The following is a 20,195-nucleotide window of genomic DNA, read 5'->3' as shown; positions in this document are numbered from 1 at the left end:
TTTATATTCTAAAAGATATTTAAATTTTAATGAATTTATTTTTAATTACAGCGATAAACTAGCAAAAAATTCAAATCAAATTTAATAAAATAATATAATATATCACTTTTATATTTAATATTAAAAAGCATTTATATAAATTTTAATTAACGGTGACATGGACGTTGCCAATAATACGGTTCTTCACCCTATCTCGTCGTAAGAAAATACCAAGAGAAGAAGTGAGTTCCTTCTTTGTTGACGTTCACCAGCCTACCTGGTGGCTGTCTCCCACTTGACGGACCGCGAGAACTCTTCCCGCATCGCAGAGAAGTAAAACTCTCGGACGTTTTCCGATCTCCAACAGTCCCGAACTTGTCCCCGTCGACGTGCGAACTCGTTAGGTCCCACAACAGCTCGGCTCAGCCACTTCCTGATCTTGTCTCTTCCTCGATACAGGAAGGAAGAAAGATAGGAAGACGCCACTGTGAATTCAATGCCTGATATCCCCTGGACACGAGAAACGCTTGCCCGCGTGATTAAGCCAGAATACCGATAAGATCAAAGAAGCAAAGAACAAATGTCAAAAACAATAGGGATATCTCGTGTCTGATCTCACGAGAGAGATTTTTTTTAAGGGGAAGGCATAGTTCATCTTTATTTATAAGGATCGTCGGCTAAGAAAGCTGCCAAGAGAGTAACTGTAAATTAATATAGGCAAGAAGAGGATTTTCTAATGTACCGGTGGTGAAATTTGATAGAAGAATACAACAGGTGTTTTATCATAGTGTGGACATCGATTTAGAATCAGAAACAGAGACCATCCTTCCGTGATGAAGCAGAGATACTTCGTGTGCTTTCTATGGACCGCATTGTTACTGCGGGGAGACATCCTTGTGGCAGCTGAGGCCGATCCTGCAATTTTAAACGGTGCTGACTTGCCCCATCTTCAACAGGTGAGTGAGGAATAATTCATCTTGTATATTTCACTATCACACGGACATATTAAATTATGAAAATATATTTAATATTATCGCACATGATCCAAATACACAAATGATCCGATCAAAATTTTTCAATTAAAAAATTTCTTCGTTGTCTAATCTCATTTTATTTAAATATGTAAAAATATCGAGCGACAATTTTCGTCAGAATTACTTTCATTTTGCTTAATTAACTCCAACTTTCTCTCACGTCAAAAAACTTTCTTCGATCGTCCGGCAAAATATTTGCGTAATGGAAGTATAACGACACGAAATTTGTCACAAATATCATGAATTAATGTTTGACTAAAAGCGGTATTGTAAATGCGATTTTTCACGCGTTTAATCTTAATTCAATTCCACTTTATTGTTCCAATCGGTATAATAATGTGCCATTAATCTATATCATAAACTTTTCCTTAAATTTTAGAAACAAAAATAATAAAATGTTTATACATGGAAAAGATGGTTTTATTAAAGTATCTAAAAATTTAGCTAGAAACAGATCTGAAAATAATTTTATTGGACTATCAAAATAATTATGTAGGACGCTCAAACTGATTACTAGAACTGATTATTAGAACGTCAAAATTTTTTGCAACATTGCTCAAGATTTCTACGTAATTATTTTGATGATCCAACAAAATTATTTTCGAATCTGTATATATCTAGCTAAATTTTTAAATATTTCAGCAAAATCGTTCTTTCTGTGTACGGAAAAAAAAAATGTTTACGGAATTCTTTGCATTTTAGTTACAAAACAACTGAATAACATTCTCGAATGGAAATTATTCTTGGCATCTTATAGTACACTAATTTGCGTATCTCGGCTCAAAAATCGCTCGGTGATAAGATCAGTTTCCTTACTCACTTTAAAAGCGCAGCAGTCCATAGCGATAAAATCCTATAAGCGCGAACAAAAATTTAAATGCGCTTGCAATTATCGTTGAAACAGTACTTACATCTAAATGAATTGTACAAACCGCAGAACGCTCTGTGGCGAAAGTAATTGCTTCATTATTCTTACATTTTATTGCCATGAAAATTTTGTCCGTGGAAAAGTCATAAGGTTGTATTATTGTATGAAGTCGGTTTTCCTGTTAAAAGAACGTTGTGCGTAAAGAATCTTTAAATTATTATGAACATTAAAAGATAAATAACATTATAAACATAATAAAAAGAATAATATAAAATATTAAGATAAACTGATATTACATTTTTAATAATAAGATAAATTATTCTTCAGAAATATGATTATTTAAATGATCAGTTATATATGTATGTCATCAGGAACATATTTACATTTTTAATTAATCGTAAAATTGTTACACATCCATTTATGTGATTAAGAAAGATTGAATTATTATAAATAATAAAACATTTAAATGTAACATTAAAAGTATAATAAAAAATAATATAAAATTATAAAGATGAGTAGTTATTAAGTTTTTAATATAACAAGATGAATTATTCTCTAGAAATATAATTGTTTGAGTGATCAATTACATTAATCAGGAACATACTTAACTTCGATATTAACATATCTGTTTATACTTGATCAGAAAAGATTGAATACTTAATTGAATCGTGAATTTAACAGTAATGGAAAAGTTTTTTACTCAAATTGAAGCTTCGTGTTTAGACGATTTCAGAGATTTACTATCAATCTCATTCCCATTTCCGCAATGAATCCTTTGACGTTTGATTGGATTTGTTTCGAAATTTCTCCAGAGACTCGATTTAATGTATCGCTTCGGGCATGTAGATTACTCGAGTGCAGACGAATATGCAGATTTAAATGAAATTGCTGCGCCTGACGTAATCAGGCCGTTGCCAGTGTGCCCGTTGCATCGTGAATCCTCCGGCTATCTATTTCAACGATCGCAATGAAATTTCACTAGTGAGATAGTAACTGTGCGCAATGAAGAAAAAAAGAATCGCATTTGCGTTAATTACGCTCTCCATTCGTCTTCTCATAAAGATAAATATGGAATCTATATTATATTCGCATCTCACGCTCATATGTTCATCAAACACTCTTCTCTACGTTTCTAATTGAAGTAGAAGGCGCAGAAAGCAAGCATTGCCTAGAAAGCGATATAATTTATCTGTTTAATTAATACACAGCATCGGTTTATAGATACGATAATTCAACAATATCACAGGTTACTATTCAAGTATTTACGTTATGGAAATGAAACTTTTACCTTAATTTTTATGATAATGTGATATTATATATATATATGCTCTCTCCTATCTTAAAGCAAAATTAGCGCAAAAAATTAATTATTTTCTTTTTCTTTCAAATTAATATACATTAAATGTTCTAATTTTTTTAATAGAAAAGAAATTTTTTTAATTTGATGTATATATTTAATAAATAAATTTTGTTTACTATATTTAAAGAACCACGTAAAAGAGAGAGAGAGAGAGAGAGAGAGAGAGAGAGAGAGAGAGAGATCTTCACTTTTAGAAAAATACGAAATATTTGTTCAAAATTAAATTTGATACTATATATTAATAAATATAAATTAATAAATATATGAAATGAATGAAAAGTACAGAAAATAATAATTCTTATAAAATATAAACAAAACATTCAAATTAATATGATGATATCAATTACGACATATGGAAAAACAAATTAACACATGATAAATATGAAATTAATTAACGCATGATAAATATCATAGCTATTTTGTAAAATTTGCAATTCAGTGACTAATGATTGTGAAATATTGTCATCAAATTTTCTGTATATCATCGTAGTATTTTATTTAACCTACTTCTGTTTAATGCATGCTTTCACAGAAAGAGAAAGATAACTGTCCGTATGTCACAATTTGAATATTCTTCTATCTTTCTCTTAGATTCATTCAGTAATTACGACAAAAAAATTCTGAAGCGCAAGATCGTAAAACAACAGAGGCTGCACGAAAGTAGAACCGCACGAGTGCTCACCCACTAACAGAGTGACTCTTCCCCCCCCCCCCCTCTCTCTTTATCTTCTTTCTCTTTTTCATATCTTCTTTCACACTTCCGCTCTACGTGTTTTACATCTGACCATGTTATCCATTCCGCATATCCTCAGCATATTCTAATTGCTAAGTTTCTCTCTGGAATCGATTCCCTGCATGAATCAAGAATTTATACAAAATTTATGAAGTCCTATACTAATGAAAAATTCATAACTTAAAAACGAAGATTATAATATTAAAAAAGTGCCAATTCTCATAAACAATAATATTGTCATCATATCAAATTTATAAATAAAGACTATTGTCTTTCTTGAAAGAAAGATCTTAGATTAATCCTAAATTTTCAGTTTCTCTATAAATAAAAAGTTATTTATTCTTTTTCTTTAAAAAAGAATAAATAATTTCTTTATATAGGTAATCATTTGATAGTTTTATATATTAATAAAAAATAAACAATATTTTATAAATATTCTCTCTTCATATTATATAATGTAATCTAAATGGAAAAAAGCGTACTCTTGAAAAGTAGTTGTTGTTAATTGAGGATACATCGGGGGGAGTAGATACGTATGGATCCAAACGGTGTGGAACGTATTCGATTGCGGGACCTTTCACTCAGGCCACTGAGAAAACATTCAAGTTTCCATGTACAGTATGAAAAGTATCTCGTGCGCGTGTAAAAGGAAATACGAGGGACATCCAATTGAAGTGGCTTCCGGTTCAAGCGTCTCTTCTTCCGGAAGCTTCTTGAACGACGTGTACTGGGTACAATGCATAAACACGTTGTGTAAAAACAGGAACTTTCTAATATGCGAATAACGAGGGAATATTCATCTTTATCAGAGAAGATATAACTAATTAGATATTTACATTTGATATTCAGAACAATGGTGGATTTTGTATGAGTAGCATAATAATTATTCTCGCGTAATATTTTGCAACACATTTATACTCGTTTTCACTATCATTGTTGAAGTTTAAAAATATTAAAATAACCTATTATTATATAAATAACAGATGATAAAATGATTTATTTTATTATTTATTATATATTACTCATATATAAAAAATAATCTTATATCTTTCTATAAAAAGATAAAGTATCTAAAACCCGATTGCACCAACGTTACTTCGACTTGCGGGATTTAAAACTCTCTCTATCTCTCCCTCTCTCTTGGCTTCAAAGAAAGAAAATGAGAATTTTAAATCTCGCTTAAAGCCCAGCATTAAATAAGGCCCACTTTTAAACTTTATTATTTAACAATATGTTTTATGTCTTTAAAATACATGTTCAAAAGTCTCACGTTCCTATGTCATTAAAAATAGAAAGAGATTAAAAGGGAATTAGAATCAGCAGCAACACATTTGTTTAATGCAACGAAAATTTGTGACAAAATGTGTGTATGAGTCATTTTTATACACACAATTTGTTGCAGTGTTCATACTAAGTACATTTTTTATAATATATTATTTTATAATATATTGCAATATTCAACTTCTTCTAGCTATGAAAAAATAACAAGTGAATCGATTTTTTTAAATAAGTACATTTCTTTAGAAACTATAAATTCTTATTAAATAAGGATTATTTATATGATTATTGTTATGGCAATTGTTTTTTTTGTTATGTCAGGCTTACTCCAGAGAACAATTTTCAATACTGTTAATTTTTAAGAAACTAAAATTTCATTGAAATTGCTAGAAATTTTTAATAATTAAAAGATTACTTATAGATCTAATTAAAGGTAGTTGTAATGTTTAAGAGTAGGATAAGTTTTAATAAATTTCCTTTTTATTAATAATTGTTTTAAAATTAATCTAGAAAGATAATATTTGCTTTCTTTGTTATTATTTTTTTAGTATTTAATTTATTTTTTATATGATTCTTATTATATTTATATGCATGCAATAAGACTCTATGTTTAAAAAATGTTTGAAGTCTAAACAAACTCTTTTTGTTTATTTACAAATATTCTTTATGTAGAAAATATGCTTTTGTGAGTGAGTAAAGTAAAGATTTTATTTTCAATAAATTTCAATATTTCTATAAATAGAAATTTTTTTAAATAATATAAATTTTGTAAGTTTTTAGTTCAGATACCTTATAATTAAAGAAAAGGACATCTCTAGATCTAAAGATATTTCTAAAATCAAAGTATTTGTAGATATATTGTAAAGTGATACCTACAAAAATAATCTTTTTTATGCAATCATATAAAATATGTCGCTTATTAGACATATATTCCGTGTAACTAGTTAACGGTAATCAGTAAAGAGCGTTAACGTTCTACGTGACTTTTCCGCAATTTACATAAGAGGCGTACAGTTTTCACCGTTCCACTTCGATTTGCTCATAATCCTTTGCATGAACGTAACGCAACATCACACCGACCATTTCACGAGATAAATATTGAGCCAAATTAAGGGGTAAAATTAAAATACAATTTTACGCGCCCGTAATTACAGATACAAATGCGGGCATACGTATCGTCGTGTCATAATGATTTTCTGGCACGCGTTAGAAATCGTCTTTAAGTCGCAGACGTGTGATCTGGTACGCTTGCTAAAGCAATTTTCCTTTGTCGTTGCAAACTGTGCTGGCTGCTGCGTAATGCTCTTCTTATATTTTTTCTCCTGATAAGGAATCATTTATTTAGAGCGTATCTAGATTAAATTCAGAGAATAAAGAATTTTTTTTATTTATACAATACGTATTGTGAAAAAGACGCGCTTTTCTTAAAATATTCCTGAGATACTGTATGAGCAAAAAGTACGTTATCTACTTAAGTATTATTTTAAAACATTACAACTTTGGGAAATTGTGTATACAATGAATAAAAAAATTTATACGAAAGAGATATCTTTTAAAAAATCTTATTTTTAGAAAGTGAACTTGTAGAAGTTAATTAGTAATTTATTAACAAAGAATGAAACAGATTATATATTTCCCAAAATTATGTTATCGAAAAAAATAATTAAAATGTATTATTTTAATAATAAGCGAAAAATTGGACGGAAAGAATGGTTTTGTTAAAACATTTAAAAATTTAGGTAGATATGTATCTGAAAATAATTTTGTTGACTGCATCGCGCTGTTTTAAATATCAAATCTATCTATAGTCAGTTAAGGATGTATCTTCTTTGTTAAAGATGAACATTTCCTTGTTGTTCGCATATTAGAAAGTTCCTATCTTTACGAGACGTGTTTATGCATTGTACCCAACGTACATCATTCAAGAAAATAATTTTGTTGGATCATCAAAATAATTATAGAATGCTCAAACTAGAATGCTATAATGTCAAAACTTCTTATAATCTTGCTCATGTTCAAGATTTTTACTGTATCTAGTTAAATTTTTAGATCAGCAAAATCGTTTTTTCCGTATATATTATGGATGCACGACAGGTATTATAGTTGAGAAATTTAGCTTCTAAGATTATGAATAAGCTTATTTTCACGAAACTCTTTTGTTTATGTTAAATTAGAATGTATTCATTGTTAATAAATTACTAATTAATGTTTATTTTTTACAAATAAGGCTATTTTTATAAAAATTTCTCCTGTACGAATATTTTTGCCGCTGCAGCTATCGTGATTACGATCAGTACGCATGCATGCCGAGTTTATTGATTCATTGGTAAAGAATCGCGAATTTCAATTACTTATTCAGTGCATAAGCATTGTAGTGTGTGTTCATAATATTTAAACAAATTGCGAGACCTGCCGCTTGTGAAATACGATCTGTAGTCCGTTTCTTAAATACAAGGAACATTAATGCTGCTAAAATTCACCGTCAAATTTGTGAAATATATGGAGAACATGCGATGAATGATTCAATGGTAGGATGGATGCGACTTTTCAATGAAAGGACGCGGAAATGTGCACGACGATGAACGGAGCGGACGACTGTCTCCGGTTAACGACGATTTGATGCATGCAGTTGAAGAGAAAATTAGAGAGAATAGACGATTCACCATTACGTCTCTTTCTCTGCATTTTCCAGACATTTCACGTTCACTTCTTCACGAAATTATGTCTGAGAAACTGAACTATCAGAATAGAAAATATATGTATATAATGTGCATGCTGGATGCCAAAGATGCTTACGGCAGAATACAAAATGAAACAGCAGAACAGTGCGTTGACCTTTTTGACACGATACGAAGAACAAAGCGACGACTTCTTGAGTCGTATTATCACTGGGGACGTTTCATGCATATGAATGTCGCACGCAACCCTTGAAACAGTCCATGGAGAGGAGACAGTAAAGAAAAAATTCAAGTAGACGTTTTCCACTCGAAAAATATTATAGTGTTTTGGGACAGAAAAAGGGTTTTACTTGTGGACTTCTTGCATTCATTGTGAACCTCGAGGTTCGACAATTAACGCAGATATCTATTATTGCGAAACGCTTAAGAAATTGCGTCGTGCGATCCGGAATAAGCGACGTAGCATGTTTTCCCGCTGTTGATTCATAACAATGTCCGCCCACACTCTGCTGCCGCAACGCAACATTTCTTCACGACTTTCAAATGGGAACAATTCGATCATCCCTCTTACAGCCCGTACCTTACACATATAGTAATTATCATCTGTTTCACCATTTGAAATCCTCTCTTGTCGGCGATTCCACGATGACAAGGTCGAAGAAGTTACCACGTGATTCGCCTCACAGACAGCAACTTTCTATGACGAAGGGATACAACGCCTCGCTATAATAAATGCATTAACAACGGCAAGAATTGTGAAAAATAATGTAAGGTGTGTGCTTTAAAAAGCAATAAAAATTTTCTGTAAGTATACTTGTTTTTTTTTTAATAGGCTGTCGGAACTTACTTTCTAGATAATCCTCATAAAATATTCTTCATTTCTCTTTCTTCAATATTTAATTATAATAATAATTCATTTTCGTGTCGCGGAACATTAACTCGTTTGCAAATAGATTGATACGATGGGGAAATATCGGATGTTCGCGCTATGAATCTTACCAAGCGATACGAGGTGAGATCGAGATAAATATACAGGACAATGGGTGAAGGTGAAGGATGCTACGTGCTCTCTTACTTTCTCCAGAAATCTACCTCTGCGAATAGCGGGAGCGGATACGTGTGACAACAATTTCGTTACTTTGTAGGAAAGCTACATGGGATAGGTATAAATAATTTCTCGGGCGAGGAAATTATGCAATCCAGGATTAATCCGGAATCTCGTGAATGTTCTGCGCAGAGTGGAACGAACTGTGAAGCGTGTATCGGAAGGAAATTGGTATCAGCGACTATCTCGTCGTGAAAGCGTATTATTCATTCTAATGAAATTAATTATACACAACACATGAACGCGCGCATCGTGGAATAATCATCGATTATATCAACTAAACCGCAGTGCGCTATTGTTGTCCAATTAAACTATTGTCCAGATCGCATGATGAGATCTCGATAACGTAAATGCGGAAGAAAGGTTGGCCTTTAATTTTCCGTAGGTGTATATGTGTAAGAAATATCTAAGCATCGAATATTATGAAGGCAATTAACGATATGATTAAACGAAATAATGACGAGATCGTAAAGTATAAAAGGCTGTGTCAAGATGTTTATAGATATGATAAACGAAATTGTATGCAAAAGAATTTAATTAAATCAGATTACAAATTTCTAATATGTTGCATAATGTTTATTTTTTTTATTAATATTTCAATAATTAAATTTTTCTTTACTATCACTTCATGTATAGCGCGATTTCTTCTGAACGAAGATTTTTAACCCATAAAGCTTTGTAAAATTTAAGAACTTAAAATTTAATAAAATACGATAAATTCTACATTGAAAAAAAGTAATATTAATGAAACTCCTCCTCCTTTATGAACGTATAGAATCGATTTCTATGGGAACTCTTGCATTTGTTTAACGTAATATTATAAGTTTTACAAATATTACAGAGATCCAAGTTCCTTTTTTTCAATGTAGAATTTATCGTATTTTATTAAATTTTAAGTTCTTAAATTTTACAAAGCTTTATGGGTTTAAAATCTTCGTTCAGAAGAAATCGCACTATATGTACATGAAGTGATAGTAAAGAAAAATTTAATTATTGAAATATTAATAAAATGAACATTATGCAACATATTAGAAATTTGAATTGAATATTATAGATATTTTCTTACATAGTTAATAATTTAATTTATTTAATTATTGTCGAGACTTCAAATCTCGCGATTTCTTCTGGATTTTAAATTGATAAAGCCTTCATAAAATTTGAGAAAATTAAAAATTATAATAAAACATTTAATATGATAAATTTCATATTAAAAAAAGAAACTTCCCACTAATATTAAAAAAAAATCTTATAATATTTATTAAAATAAACAGATGAAAGATTTTTGGAATACAATTTTTTCACTAATGTTATAGATAAAATTCTACATTTATAAAAAAGTTTTATTCCGAAAAGATTTTAAAAAATTAAGAATTAAAAGAAATCCCACTACTTGACATTATTGGCAATAAAATATTCATTAGGATGAATTTTTGCTTATACAGTCCAATTTTATAATTTATAAACAGCCTTAGACAATAACAGAAGACTGTCACGTCTTTTAATCAACTAGTTCATCAGTACATGATTTCTACAAAAATGTTTTTTTCGTTATTTTTTGTCTACATTGTTTAATGTTATCTCGGTAAAAGTGAAGCTATAATACAACATCTAAAGTAGGAAAGAAGTCTAATTAAATAAGATTTCAGATTGCTCTGAGAAGAAAGTTTCCAAGTTGACAAGATTTACGTTTAATATCACGCGGTTTTTTTTATCGATAAAACGTACGCGAAAATTTCACAAATTTTTAAAACATTAACTAGTTATAAGAAAACAATTAGGCTTCGGTGTACTTCGTAATTGATGTAATCGTACAACTGTACCGCTCTCAACTCGATTAAATAGTGCAATCGAGTAATCGGGTCTATAATTGCAGATAATTAACTGCAAACACACAGATGTGTCTCTAATCTCCACGAATCGCTCACTTCACTAAGACTAATTTTCGCGCAATGTAATCTCAAAGTAATCGTAACGATACGGGCAAATTATCCGGAGTCAATTGGCCAACGAGCGATCCATTTTATTTTGCGCAAATGCTATTTAATGAAATATCCCGCCGCGAGAACAGTCCACTATAATATTTCGACACGTCGCACCGGACGAATCTTACACGCGAGCCCATCATCTCCACGATCTTACGCAAACGTTCACTCGGTTACTTCTTCAGAATTAAATTGCTGCAAAAAAAACAATCATTTACGGTAATGTTGTGGACGGTATACGCTTTCGGAAATATCTATTACATTGTACAATCGAAATTATCGAGCGTTTCCTTTGTAAAAGCAGTCGTCTGAACGCTCGCCTACATCGAGAAATCCATCTTGCAGTTGTAATTAATTTTATCGCAACAGTTTATCATGGAGTTTACGAGAAAAATGCGGCTGCAAAGAATGTTCTTCTATCGTAGACCATCATTTTGGCGCAATTAATTTCTTGCCTTTTCTCCGGTGAGGAATTCTCCTCGAGGAATCTCGCTCGTTTCGATATCGCGAGAGAGAACTCAGATCAGAGTTGTTACCGCATCGTTTCACTTTCCGGACTCCGGCACGATGAAATCGCCCGATCGTTAATAATTGATCAAATGTTAATAACAGGAATAAACGATCAAATACTGCTTAAGACAAATTATGAGCGATCGAAGAGAGCGTGACGAGTAACACGCCGCGTAACAGAACACGATATCTGTATCGAAAAGTGTTCATCGATCAATTTTGCAATAAGACACGATAAATGGATGTTCAATTAACATCATAATCAACAGCAATTTAATTGAAAATAATCTTGTTTATTTATTGGCTGCATTTAACAGAAAAAAGTACCGTTGTAAGCGAGATTATTTATATGATTGCATGGAAAAAATGATTTGACTAAAGTATCTAAAAATTGAACTAAATACAGATCTGAAAATAATTTTGTTGAACTATCAAAATAATTATGTATATAGGACACTTAAGCTAATTACTAGAATATCAGTTGCAGTATTTCTCATTATGCTTGAGTTTCACACATAATTATTTTGATGATCCAACAACATTATTTTTAAATTTGCATGTAAATTTTAAATATTTCAGTAAAATTGTTCTTTCGTATGATTTTTGTTTTTAGTCACTTATTGGATCTAAATGTTTTACCGTTTTAAAGTGCATATTAAAGAATCTTGCAACAGTTGTAAAGTATTATACTTTTTCTGTTGAACGTAATAACAGTATTGATGAAAGAAATATGCCATGCTTTTGTTTTAACAAAATGTTATTTATTATAATATTTTGTTAAATTATAATATTATTTTCATTGAATCATAACATTATTTTATAATTAAACTACCATTGACTAATGTTGTTAATACAACACCATTTTCTTTTATGTAAAAGAGTTTCAGTTGTAATATTTTGCATCTTTTTTTCCGACATTTCTTTCAGCAGTCTTGAAACAATATATGCTCTTTTTTATTATGTTCTTAATCGTACTTTCTCTTGTCTTTTTACCCGAGTTGAAAATTGACGAAGATAATTACGAGAATATTCAATCGGAAGTTTTCTCTGTTTGATGAAGTTACGGTTTTGGTTCCAAATGACTGTGATCCTTCATCCATCGATGAACTTTCTCGAAATTTGAATAAGAGGCGGAATTGGAATGTTTCAGACTTCCTGTAAATGGAGACACAAGACGATACATCGTCTTGGTTATCCCATTAATCAATTTCTCTTCGGTGGACACGAAGCGAAGGTTAAACTTTTTTTTGTTTCGTCTTTTTCTCTCTTTACCCACTTTTACTGCACAATCTGTATATCGCTACTGGTAAACAACTTCCGCAAAAGAAAAAAACCAGTTTTAATGACAGTTATAGTGTCGATACATATATATTTAATTGATATACATGTATATTTAATAGCGTGACAGAATCTATTTATTATACACATCATATTTATATCTTGAATTCCAATTTTGTGCTATTTTTGCGATATCTTTTTACTTAAAAAGTGAAATTCTATGAGTTATTTTTATCTATCGCAAAATATTTTTTATACAGAAAAAAATAGGAAGCTAATCTATGTCCAAAAAAATTCATTAGTTTAATTAAGTTAAGAACAAAACTAGATATTTAATTGAATTAAAGATTTTTTTTAATCAATAAAATAACGTACTTTTAATGATATAACTCACAATGTAACTTCAGTGTTACTTCAGTAAGCTAACCGTACAGAACTTATTAATTACATAGGAAATGTATCGCAGGTGCATTCAATCATACTTAATGATCCAACTGTAATAAAAGAGTCGCAGGAAGTCGGCTACAAGTTTCGAAAGCGTGGCTCCTCGCGTGCAAAATTTTCCAGACGAAACGTTTCTGGTTTCAATCGGACAATTTCCCCCATTTCAATTCTTCTTTTTTTCTCGTTCGTGCGCGATACCACCTTGGGAATCGCTTCCGATTCATTCTCCCCCGCATAAAAAATTGCACCGTGTTGGCATCTGGTAATAACGGTGAAACGGAAAGTGTGAATTCCGAATGACCCCGGGGTGAAATTTCTCTTGTCGATCCTCCTCGAGTAAGAGGACACGCCGCTTGTTGTTACGAGAGAAATTTTCATCTGCCGATTAAGCTGAGTAGGATGGCGAAGAAACTTCTTAACGTTATGCTATAAAATAATCGGAATATCGTTGCGTTTATATCTTAATGTAAATAGTCTTGTTTGAGTTAAAAAAGTAAGACAATCCTAAATAGTAATTTAAAATTGTACACACTCTCGAAAATGTCAAAAAATTAAAAGTAATGAGAGTGAAGCGCTGTAAATATTGCGCAAATTTGTGTGTGTAAATCTTCAATTTCTTTAATTTGGACGTTTCGAGTCATCTTCAGCAATATACCATCTTCTTGGAGTGTTTACAGTTGGAAAATTGTGTTAAACTTAATACATTTTATGTGTCCTAAACAGTTTAGCTAAATTTTTATGTTAATTTAACGTAAGATCAACATGTTAGAAAGTAACACAAGTATATATTACGTAATAAACAATTACAAAAATGTAACTGACACAATTTGCAAGTAAATTACAACAGCATATTTTTTTTAGTAAAATTAATATTTATAATATGTTAAGTTAACACATTTTATTCATTTACATTTTATTATTAGAATTTACATTTTAAATACATAAATTTTATGTTATTTGTTAATTTATTTATAAATTGTGTTTTTTAACACTAAAAACGTTGAATATCTATTTAACACAAGATATTCAAATAAAAATTAATATGTAATGTTAAATTAATACTTGGATATGTTAAAAAGTCAACATAGAAATTTTAATAAGAGCCGTATTTTAACACAAATACAAAGTATTTTTTTCATTATGTATGCCAAATAAAAACGAGTTGTTATTGTTTTTTTTAATAAAGCTGTAAGAAAAACATTTTAAATACATTCCATTAAAATTACGCAAGGATATTGGCATCTCTAATTCACGCTTAAAAATTATTTCATCTTATATAGTTTATTGTTATAGTAGTTGATTAAATGTTATAAACAAGAAAAAATAACGCCCACGAGCATTGTGAACGTGAGTTGAACCGCATTGGAAATAAGGTCACGCTGTGAACATATTTCAAAATTTTTAGAAAAAACACAAACAAAGATTTCAAGTATATTTTAAATATATTTTATCTGATTAAACCTAATTCTATCTTTATTGTTGCCACATCTTGATTGTTAGTTCTTCAAACACAGTCTGACGGTATAATTCAATACATTGCTCGTGGGTATTCACAAAGGACGTGTGAAACACATTTTAAATGAAAGTAGGAATGTTACTGCGGAATTGGATTTGCTTCATGCGGAAAGCTAACACTTAGCTCAAAGGCAGCGCCTTCCGGAGCAGGATATGAAAGTAGATATCATTGATTCTTAACTGGATAAAGTGATGCAGTTTATTGGCTAAAAGTCATTCTGGGAGTTTATCTTGGGATATTATAAAATAAATATAGTTCTATTGGCGCGAAACATTGCATTACTTTGTCGGAAAGTACGTTAGTTTCCGACAACCATTCTCACTCAATTAATGTAAGTCAGCAATATGAGAGAAAACTTTGTTCGATAATGTATATCAATTATAATTAGTCTTGTAAATGCTAAATATAATTTCAGTTATATAATGTGTGATATTTTTATTAGTCGAAGATATTACGAAAACTTGTCTGCTATTAACGTGATCGCCGAAAGGATCCTCTTTATGAGGAAACATTTTCTTTCGGCTGAAAAAGTGAAGGAACACTTGTTGCACAAGCCAAGTATGCGGCACTGCACGTCAGTGAATGCACACGTTTTATCGTGCATGCCAACAAATTATGCAATCATGAGTATAAAATAAGAGTAGTGCAATAAGATCTAATGTCCTGATTTTCGCTAAATTTGTGCACGCGCGCGCTTGAACAACTTTACAGAACACGATGAGATAATATTTGTGTGGAACTTAGATCTTGTTCTCTGTAGGAATATTTTTTATCCATTTTATGTTGAATCGAAAATAATTATGTAGGAAATGCAAGCGTAATGATAATGTTGCAAACAATTTTATGTTTTGATAATCAGCTTAGAGTCTTACATAATTATTTTGATAGTTCAACAAAATTATTTTCAGATTTGTATCTAAATTTTTAGATATTGTGACAAAATCGTTTTCCCCTGTATTATTACAAATTAAATTAAGATTGAAAATTTTACATAAGAACAGTTATAAAATTCGTAAAAAAATTAAAAAAGTATAATCTGTCGAACAGCAAGAAACAGTTATAAATATTTGAAGATTTGAATAAAATTTAATTTCAAAAGCAAATTTGAATTAGTTTAGTTAAATCTTATCTTTCCTTCTTAATTGCCAAATTTTTGATTTTATTTATAATTTTTAGTCGAACCATCTCGATTGATCTTCATATACTTTAACGAGTGAGAACGGGACGTACATTTGCATCTAGAGATACGCCAGATATGGCATATAAGTTAGAAATGCACGTATGATCTCACGCCGTGTCTGGCTATACACAATCCGTGTCTACTCGCGCAATTAAGCGGCGCACGATCGTCGTAAAAGCCAAGCGCGGTCCAGCCGCGAGTTTCCCACAAGCGGAAGAGAAAAAAAAAAGGGAGACCGTTTAACTCAAGTGTGCGGTTTCTTAGCTCCTTCTGGGCATTATAAACGTCCTCGATCTATTCCTTGATCTTTGGACCGTTAGGAGAAACGATAATCGCCTCAGTATAGCAAGTAAGAGGATTCTGTGGCGTTATATGTTTGTAATGACTTATTTTACTTTCCTCCCCTCCCCCCCCCCTCCATCTCCTGTAGTCAATTTCTTCTGCAGTCGATTATACATTATAGAAAAGTGAACAGGTTTAATGGCAAGGCTAGGAATTATTTTATACCTTATATTAAGAATTTCTTTTTGTTTTACTGCGACGAAAGAGAAATTTTAGTAATTGCAAGTGAGCACAGCTGTAGCAAATTTTTATTTAATTGAGTAACTGCAACGTTTTTATCTAATTGAGTAATTACTACTTTGACGTAATCTAATTAGACATTGAAAACTGAGAAGCTGGAAAAAGCTTTTAGCAAAATTTAGCTAAATTTTGCATTTATCCCACATGATTTATATTGGTACAAATTTATTAATTATCCTTTTTGTTTACCGAATGATTCTTGAGAGCCGGATAGTAGTGACCGGTCACGAATTGCGGTCGACTTACCGCACCAAAGTGAGAGGATTGTCTTTCACGAACCGCACTGGTCAGAGCTCTATCTCTTATCGGACGCGGAAATTGTTATAATTCCAGCGATAATATTTTTTGATAAGCGTGATAATGATTATTTCATACCTATCAAAACTCGTTTTCGCGGTTCTCTAACATTTATTTATCCACGCGTAGGTAGAGTATATTGAAAGGCATTTATTCACGTGCCTGACTGTTCGCTCCACTTCACATTTTTTTATATATTTGCTAATAGTCAGTGTGTGTGTGTACGTAACAGAGTGATTAACTATGGACTGTGAGGCATTACAGCGATTGCATTCGTCCCCTTCGTGAAAGACTCTTAGCAACGACCTGTTTTCGAGATGCTCGAGCATCTTTGAAATGTAGGAGTTTAAAGAAACGTTAATCACATTTGAAGACGTGAAAGAAAAAAATTATGTCCTATAATTATCCTTAAAATTATCCTTAAAATTTTTATTTTTATTTTTATGTAACAGATATTATACAATATGTATAACAATTATATCTACATTTATGTCTAATCCTCAAGTTTGTCTCTGCAAAAGATTTTTTTTACGAATATCCTAAATATTTTTTATCTTTAGCATTTACACCTTTCTTTTATATCAAGGTTTTACTCATAGAAATTGCAAACTTGACACGATTTCCAGTTTGATCCAAGCCGAATTTCCACAAAATCTGAATACGCGTGATGAATCGTCGAACAGGACAGCCCCGTCATTCCTGCTACAGTGCTCCAAAGTTTCTCTGAACTCCGTCGCTTTCTAGGCCTCAATTATCTTCTGACAGAAGCAGACCATTTCTCGAGGCAATCGCGCAAATTGCCAGATAACTCATTTTCGCGGCTATGACGGAGCTCCAATTCCAGAAAAGGCTTTAAAAAGTTCTTTGCACCGCAGTTTGGAATGTGCGCGTTTTCCGCGAAATACATTTGCAGTTCTCGTTAAAGTATGACAACCCATTAGAATTTGATTAAAAATTATAAATAAAATTGAAAATTCATAAAGTAAAAAGCAAGATAAATTCACATCAAATTGATTAGATATTTTTTTTTAATTGACTTTTATTATAAATCTATATAATATTTATAAATCTTTATCAATCTTAAACACTTGTAACGTTTTATCGCTGCCAAACCATATCTTTTCATTTTCATTTTTATTTTTTTTAATAATATTTTATATTATGTTTTCACAATCTTAATATTATTTTTATCATTTATGCATCTCTTATGACATTCAAACATCCGGTTTGATCTTATTAACGCTTGCTTCAGGATATTGCCGCATTTCAAGCTGCCTGCAACTGTTACAGAAAGTGTAATTATGCGTAGGAATCTGTGTAACTCATCGACACGCAACTTAATCCGATCGCTTAGCGAACGAATGATCAGCTCGAAGGTTGCTACTTTTTAAGTATAGCTGCTTACAAAACATATGGAATTTATTATTTCCACTCGGACGTGCTAAAGTAGAAAGTTTGAAACACACGCGTTATCGTTACATCGCAACTCGTGACACTTAACAAAGTGTCACAGTGTCTGCTGTGAGAGAGAAATATGCAATTCCTAATTGCTCTTAATCGATCAATTTGCGACCGTCGATTAAAAATTTGAGATTAGCTAGATGTGTGAGAAAGATGTAATTCATGAAATGTAGTTGCAAGTAATTTTAGAGACTGTTCCTTGCATGCGTCTATGTAAAATTATTTTGTCACGCTACGTGACATTATAAACTAGTATGACTATGATATTGAAAAACCAGTATCAATCACCTTGCACTTGTCAATCCAACAAAAACTATTTAGCATATTACTAGACATGATTGATTAAAAACCATATTAATAAAAAAGTTTTGATACAAATTAATATGTAAAATATTATTCTGATTTTAATTTTTTGTCAAAATATTATACATTCGCAATTTCATTAAACTTTCACATATCTTAGATTAACATCTTATCTGACAATAGAAAAAATTTTGAGAAAAAATTATATAGAAATTAAGTAAATTATTTATTTATTTAATAAAAACAATCACAATGCAAATTTGTTATTTAATATTGACGTGAAGAATTACGACGTAATTACAGTGGACGATTATTAAACGGATTCCTTAATGTCAATGTCAATGAAATCGAATACATGTAATTGACCTGGAACACGAAGCGGAACATTGTTGACATACATTGAAATTCCTGGCGAACGTGTCGTTTGCATCATCTCACTTTTCATTATTTAAATTGCTGTTTTAATCAGTGTCTATTCTAAATCTCATTCATACATTTTATAATAATAAAAATTTCTAAGAAAGACCACAATCTGTTTTAAACATTGGGCGACGGTTTCACCGTAAAATGCAGGAAGTATAACATTCAAATACTGTCTAGTAAAGTTATAGAAAAAAAAAATTTCAACGGTTTCCCCATTGAATAATAATATTGTGAAACGCGTCTTGTAAAAATGCGACAGCTGTGAACCGCATGCGAGAAGACGCGTAATCATGCAAAACGCGGATATTAGCCGCAGGGCTGTGTTGTTATATAAAGAACCAGTACACAACGTCGATCTCCACTCGAACATGATATGTAAGTCGTTATGTGTGCGAAATGGAAACTGCAGTAGGTCGTACTTTCTACGAGAGGACGCGAGAAGACTTGTCTCACAGCGGGCCTGACGACGGCCAGAAGGCACCCAGGAGAAAGGAAGATCGAACAATACCCCTCTTAATTACGGCCACGTTAATTATTCGCATCTTTCTCGCGCGCACAATAAAAGCAACAATGAATTTGAGAGCGCGCCGTACGCAGTATTGTACGATACTATTGTACGATACTATCGCAATAGTAAAAGCGGTGATAATGGAATCAATAAGCAGGAATTAAAGATACGCAATATAATTGGAGAAAAGTAAAACCTGGATGTTTTTAGTTTGTTACAGCTCAAGCTACAATTGTAAAAAATTATTAATTCATGACTCTTTGAAAACGTGTTAACTGTTGTTAAAGTAAATTTAAAACATTTTGCATATTAGGCATATATATTTTTTAATATAATATAAAATAAAATATATATATTATGTTAAAGCGTTAAGCTAGCTAATTCGAACATTCTTCATAATTACGAACTCTTTCTCTCTTTACAAATAATTAATTATTATTTAAAATTTGAGAATTAATTACATTCTCTACTAATATTGTCAATTTTGTGGAATTATAATTATATAAGTAGTATAATAAGATCTAGACTCTTCTCGAAAGAAATGTCGGCCTAAAATTAAATCTATTGTTTCTCATATAAATTATATGCACATAATTATAATATAATTAATTACAAAATATAATTATTTTCTATAAAGATTTTTTAAATAGTATTTTAATACATTTTTTACTACATT

The 20,195-nt window shown here is 31.1% G+C and overlaps 1 protein-coding gene across 2 annotated transcripts in view; it reads left to right on the top strand.

Annotated features, from left to right (window-relative positions):
- The first annotated feature begins 338 nt into the window (after positions 1 to 338).
- The window catches only part of LOC108751738, a 30,551-nt gene continuing 10,694 nt past the window's right edge, over positions 339 to 20,195 (top strand). For both annotated transcript variants that reach the window (XM_018492116.1, XM_018492115.1), the window contains exon 1: positions 339 to 935. In XM_018492116.1, coding sequence (XP_018347618.1) covers positions 813 to 935 — 123 coding nt within the window. In that variant the 5' untranslated portion in view covers positions 339 to 812. The remainder of the gene's footprint in view (positions 936 to 20,195) is intronic.

Source organism: Trachymyrmex septentrionalis, unplaced genomic scaffold (assembly GCF_001594115.1).
Source record: "Trachymyrmex septentrionalis isolate Tsep2-gDNA-1 unplaced genomic scaffold, Tsep1.0 scaffold51, whole genome shotgun sequence".
Taxonomy (NCBI): domain Eukaryota; kingdom Metazoa; phylum Arthropoda; class Insecta; order Hymenoptera; family Formicidae; genus Trachymyrmex; species Trachymyrmex septentrionalis.
Note: the sequence above shows the minus strand (reverse complement) of the source record. Positions and strands in the feature narration are given on the sequence as shown.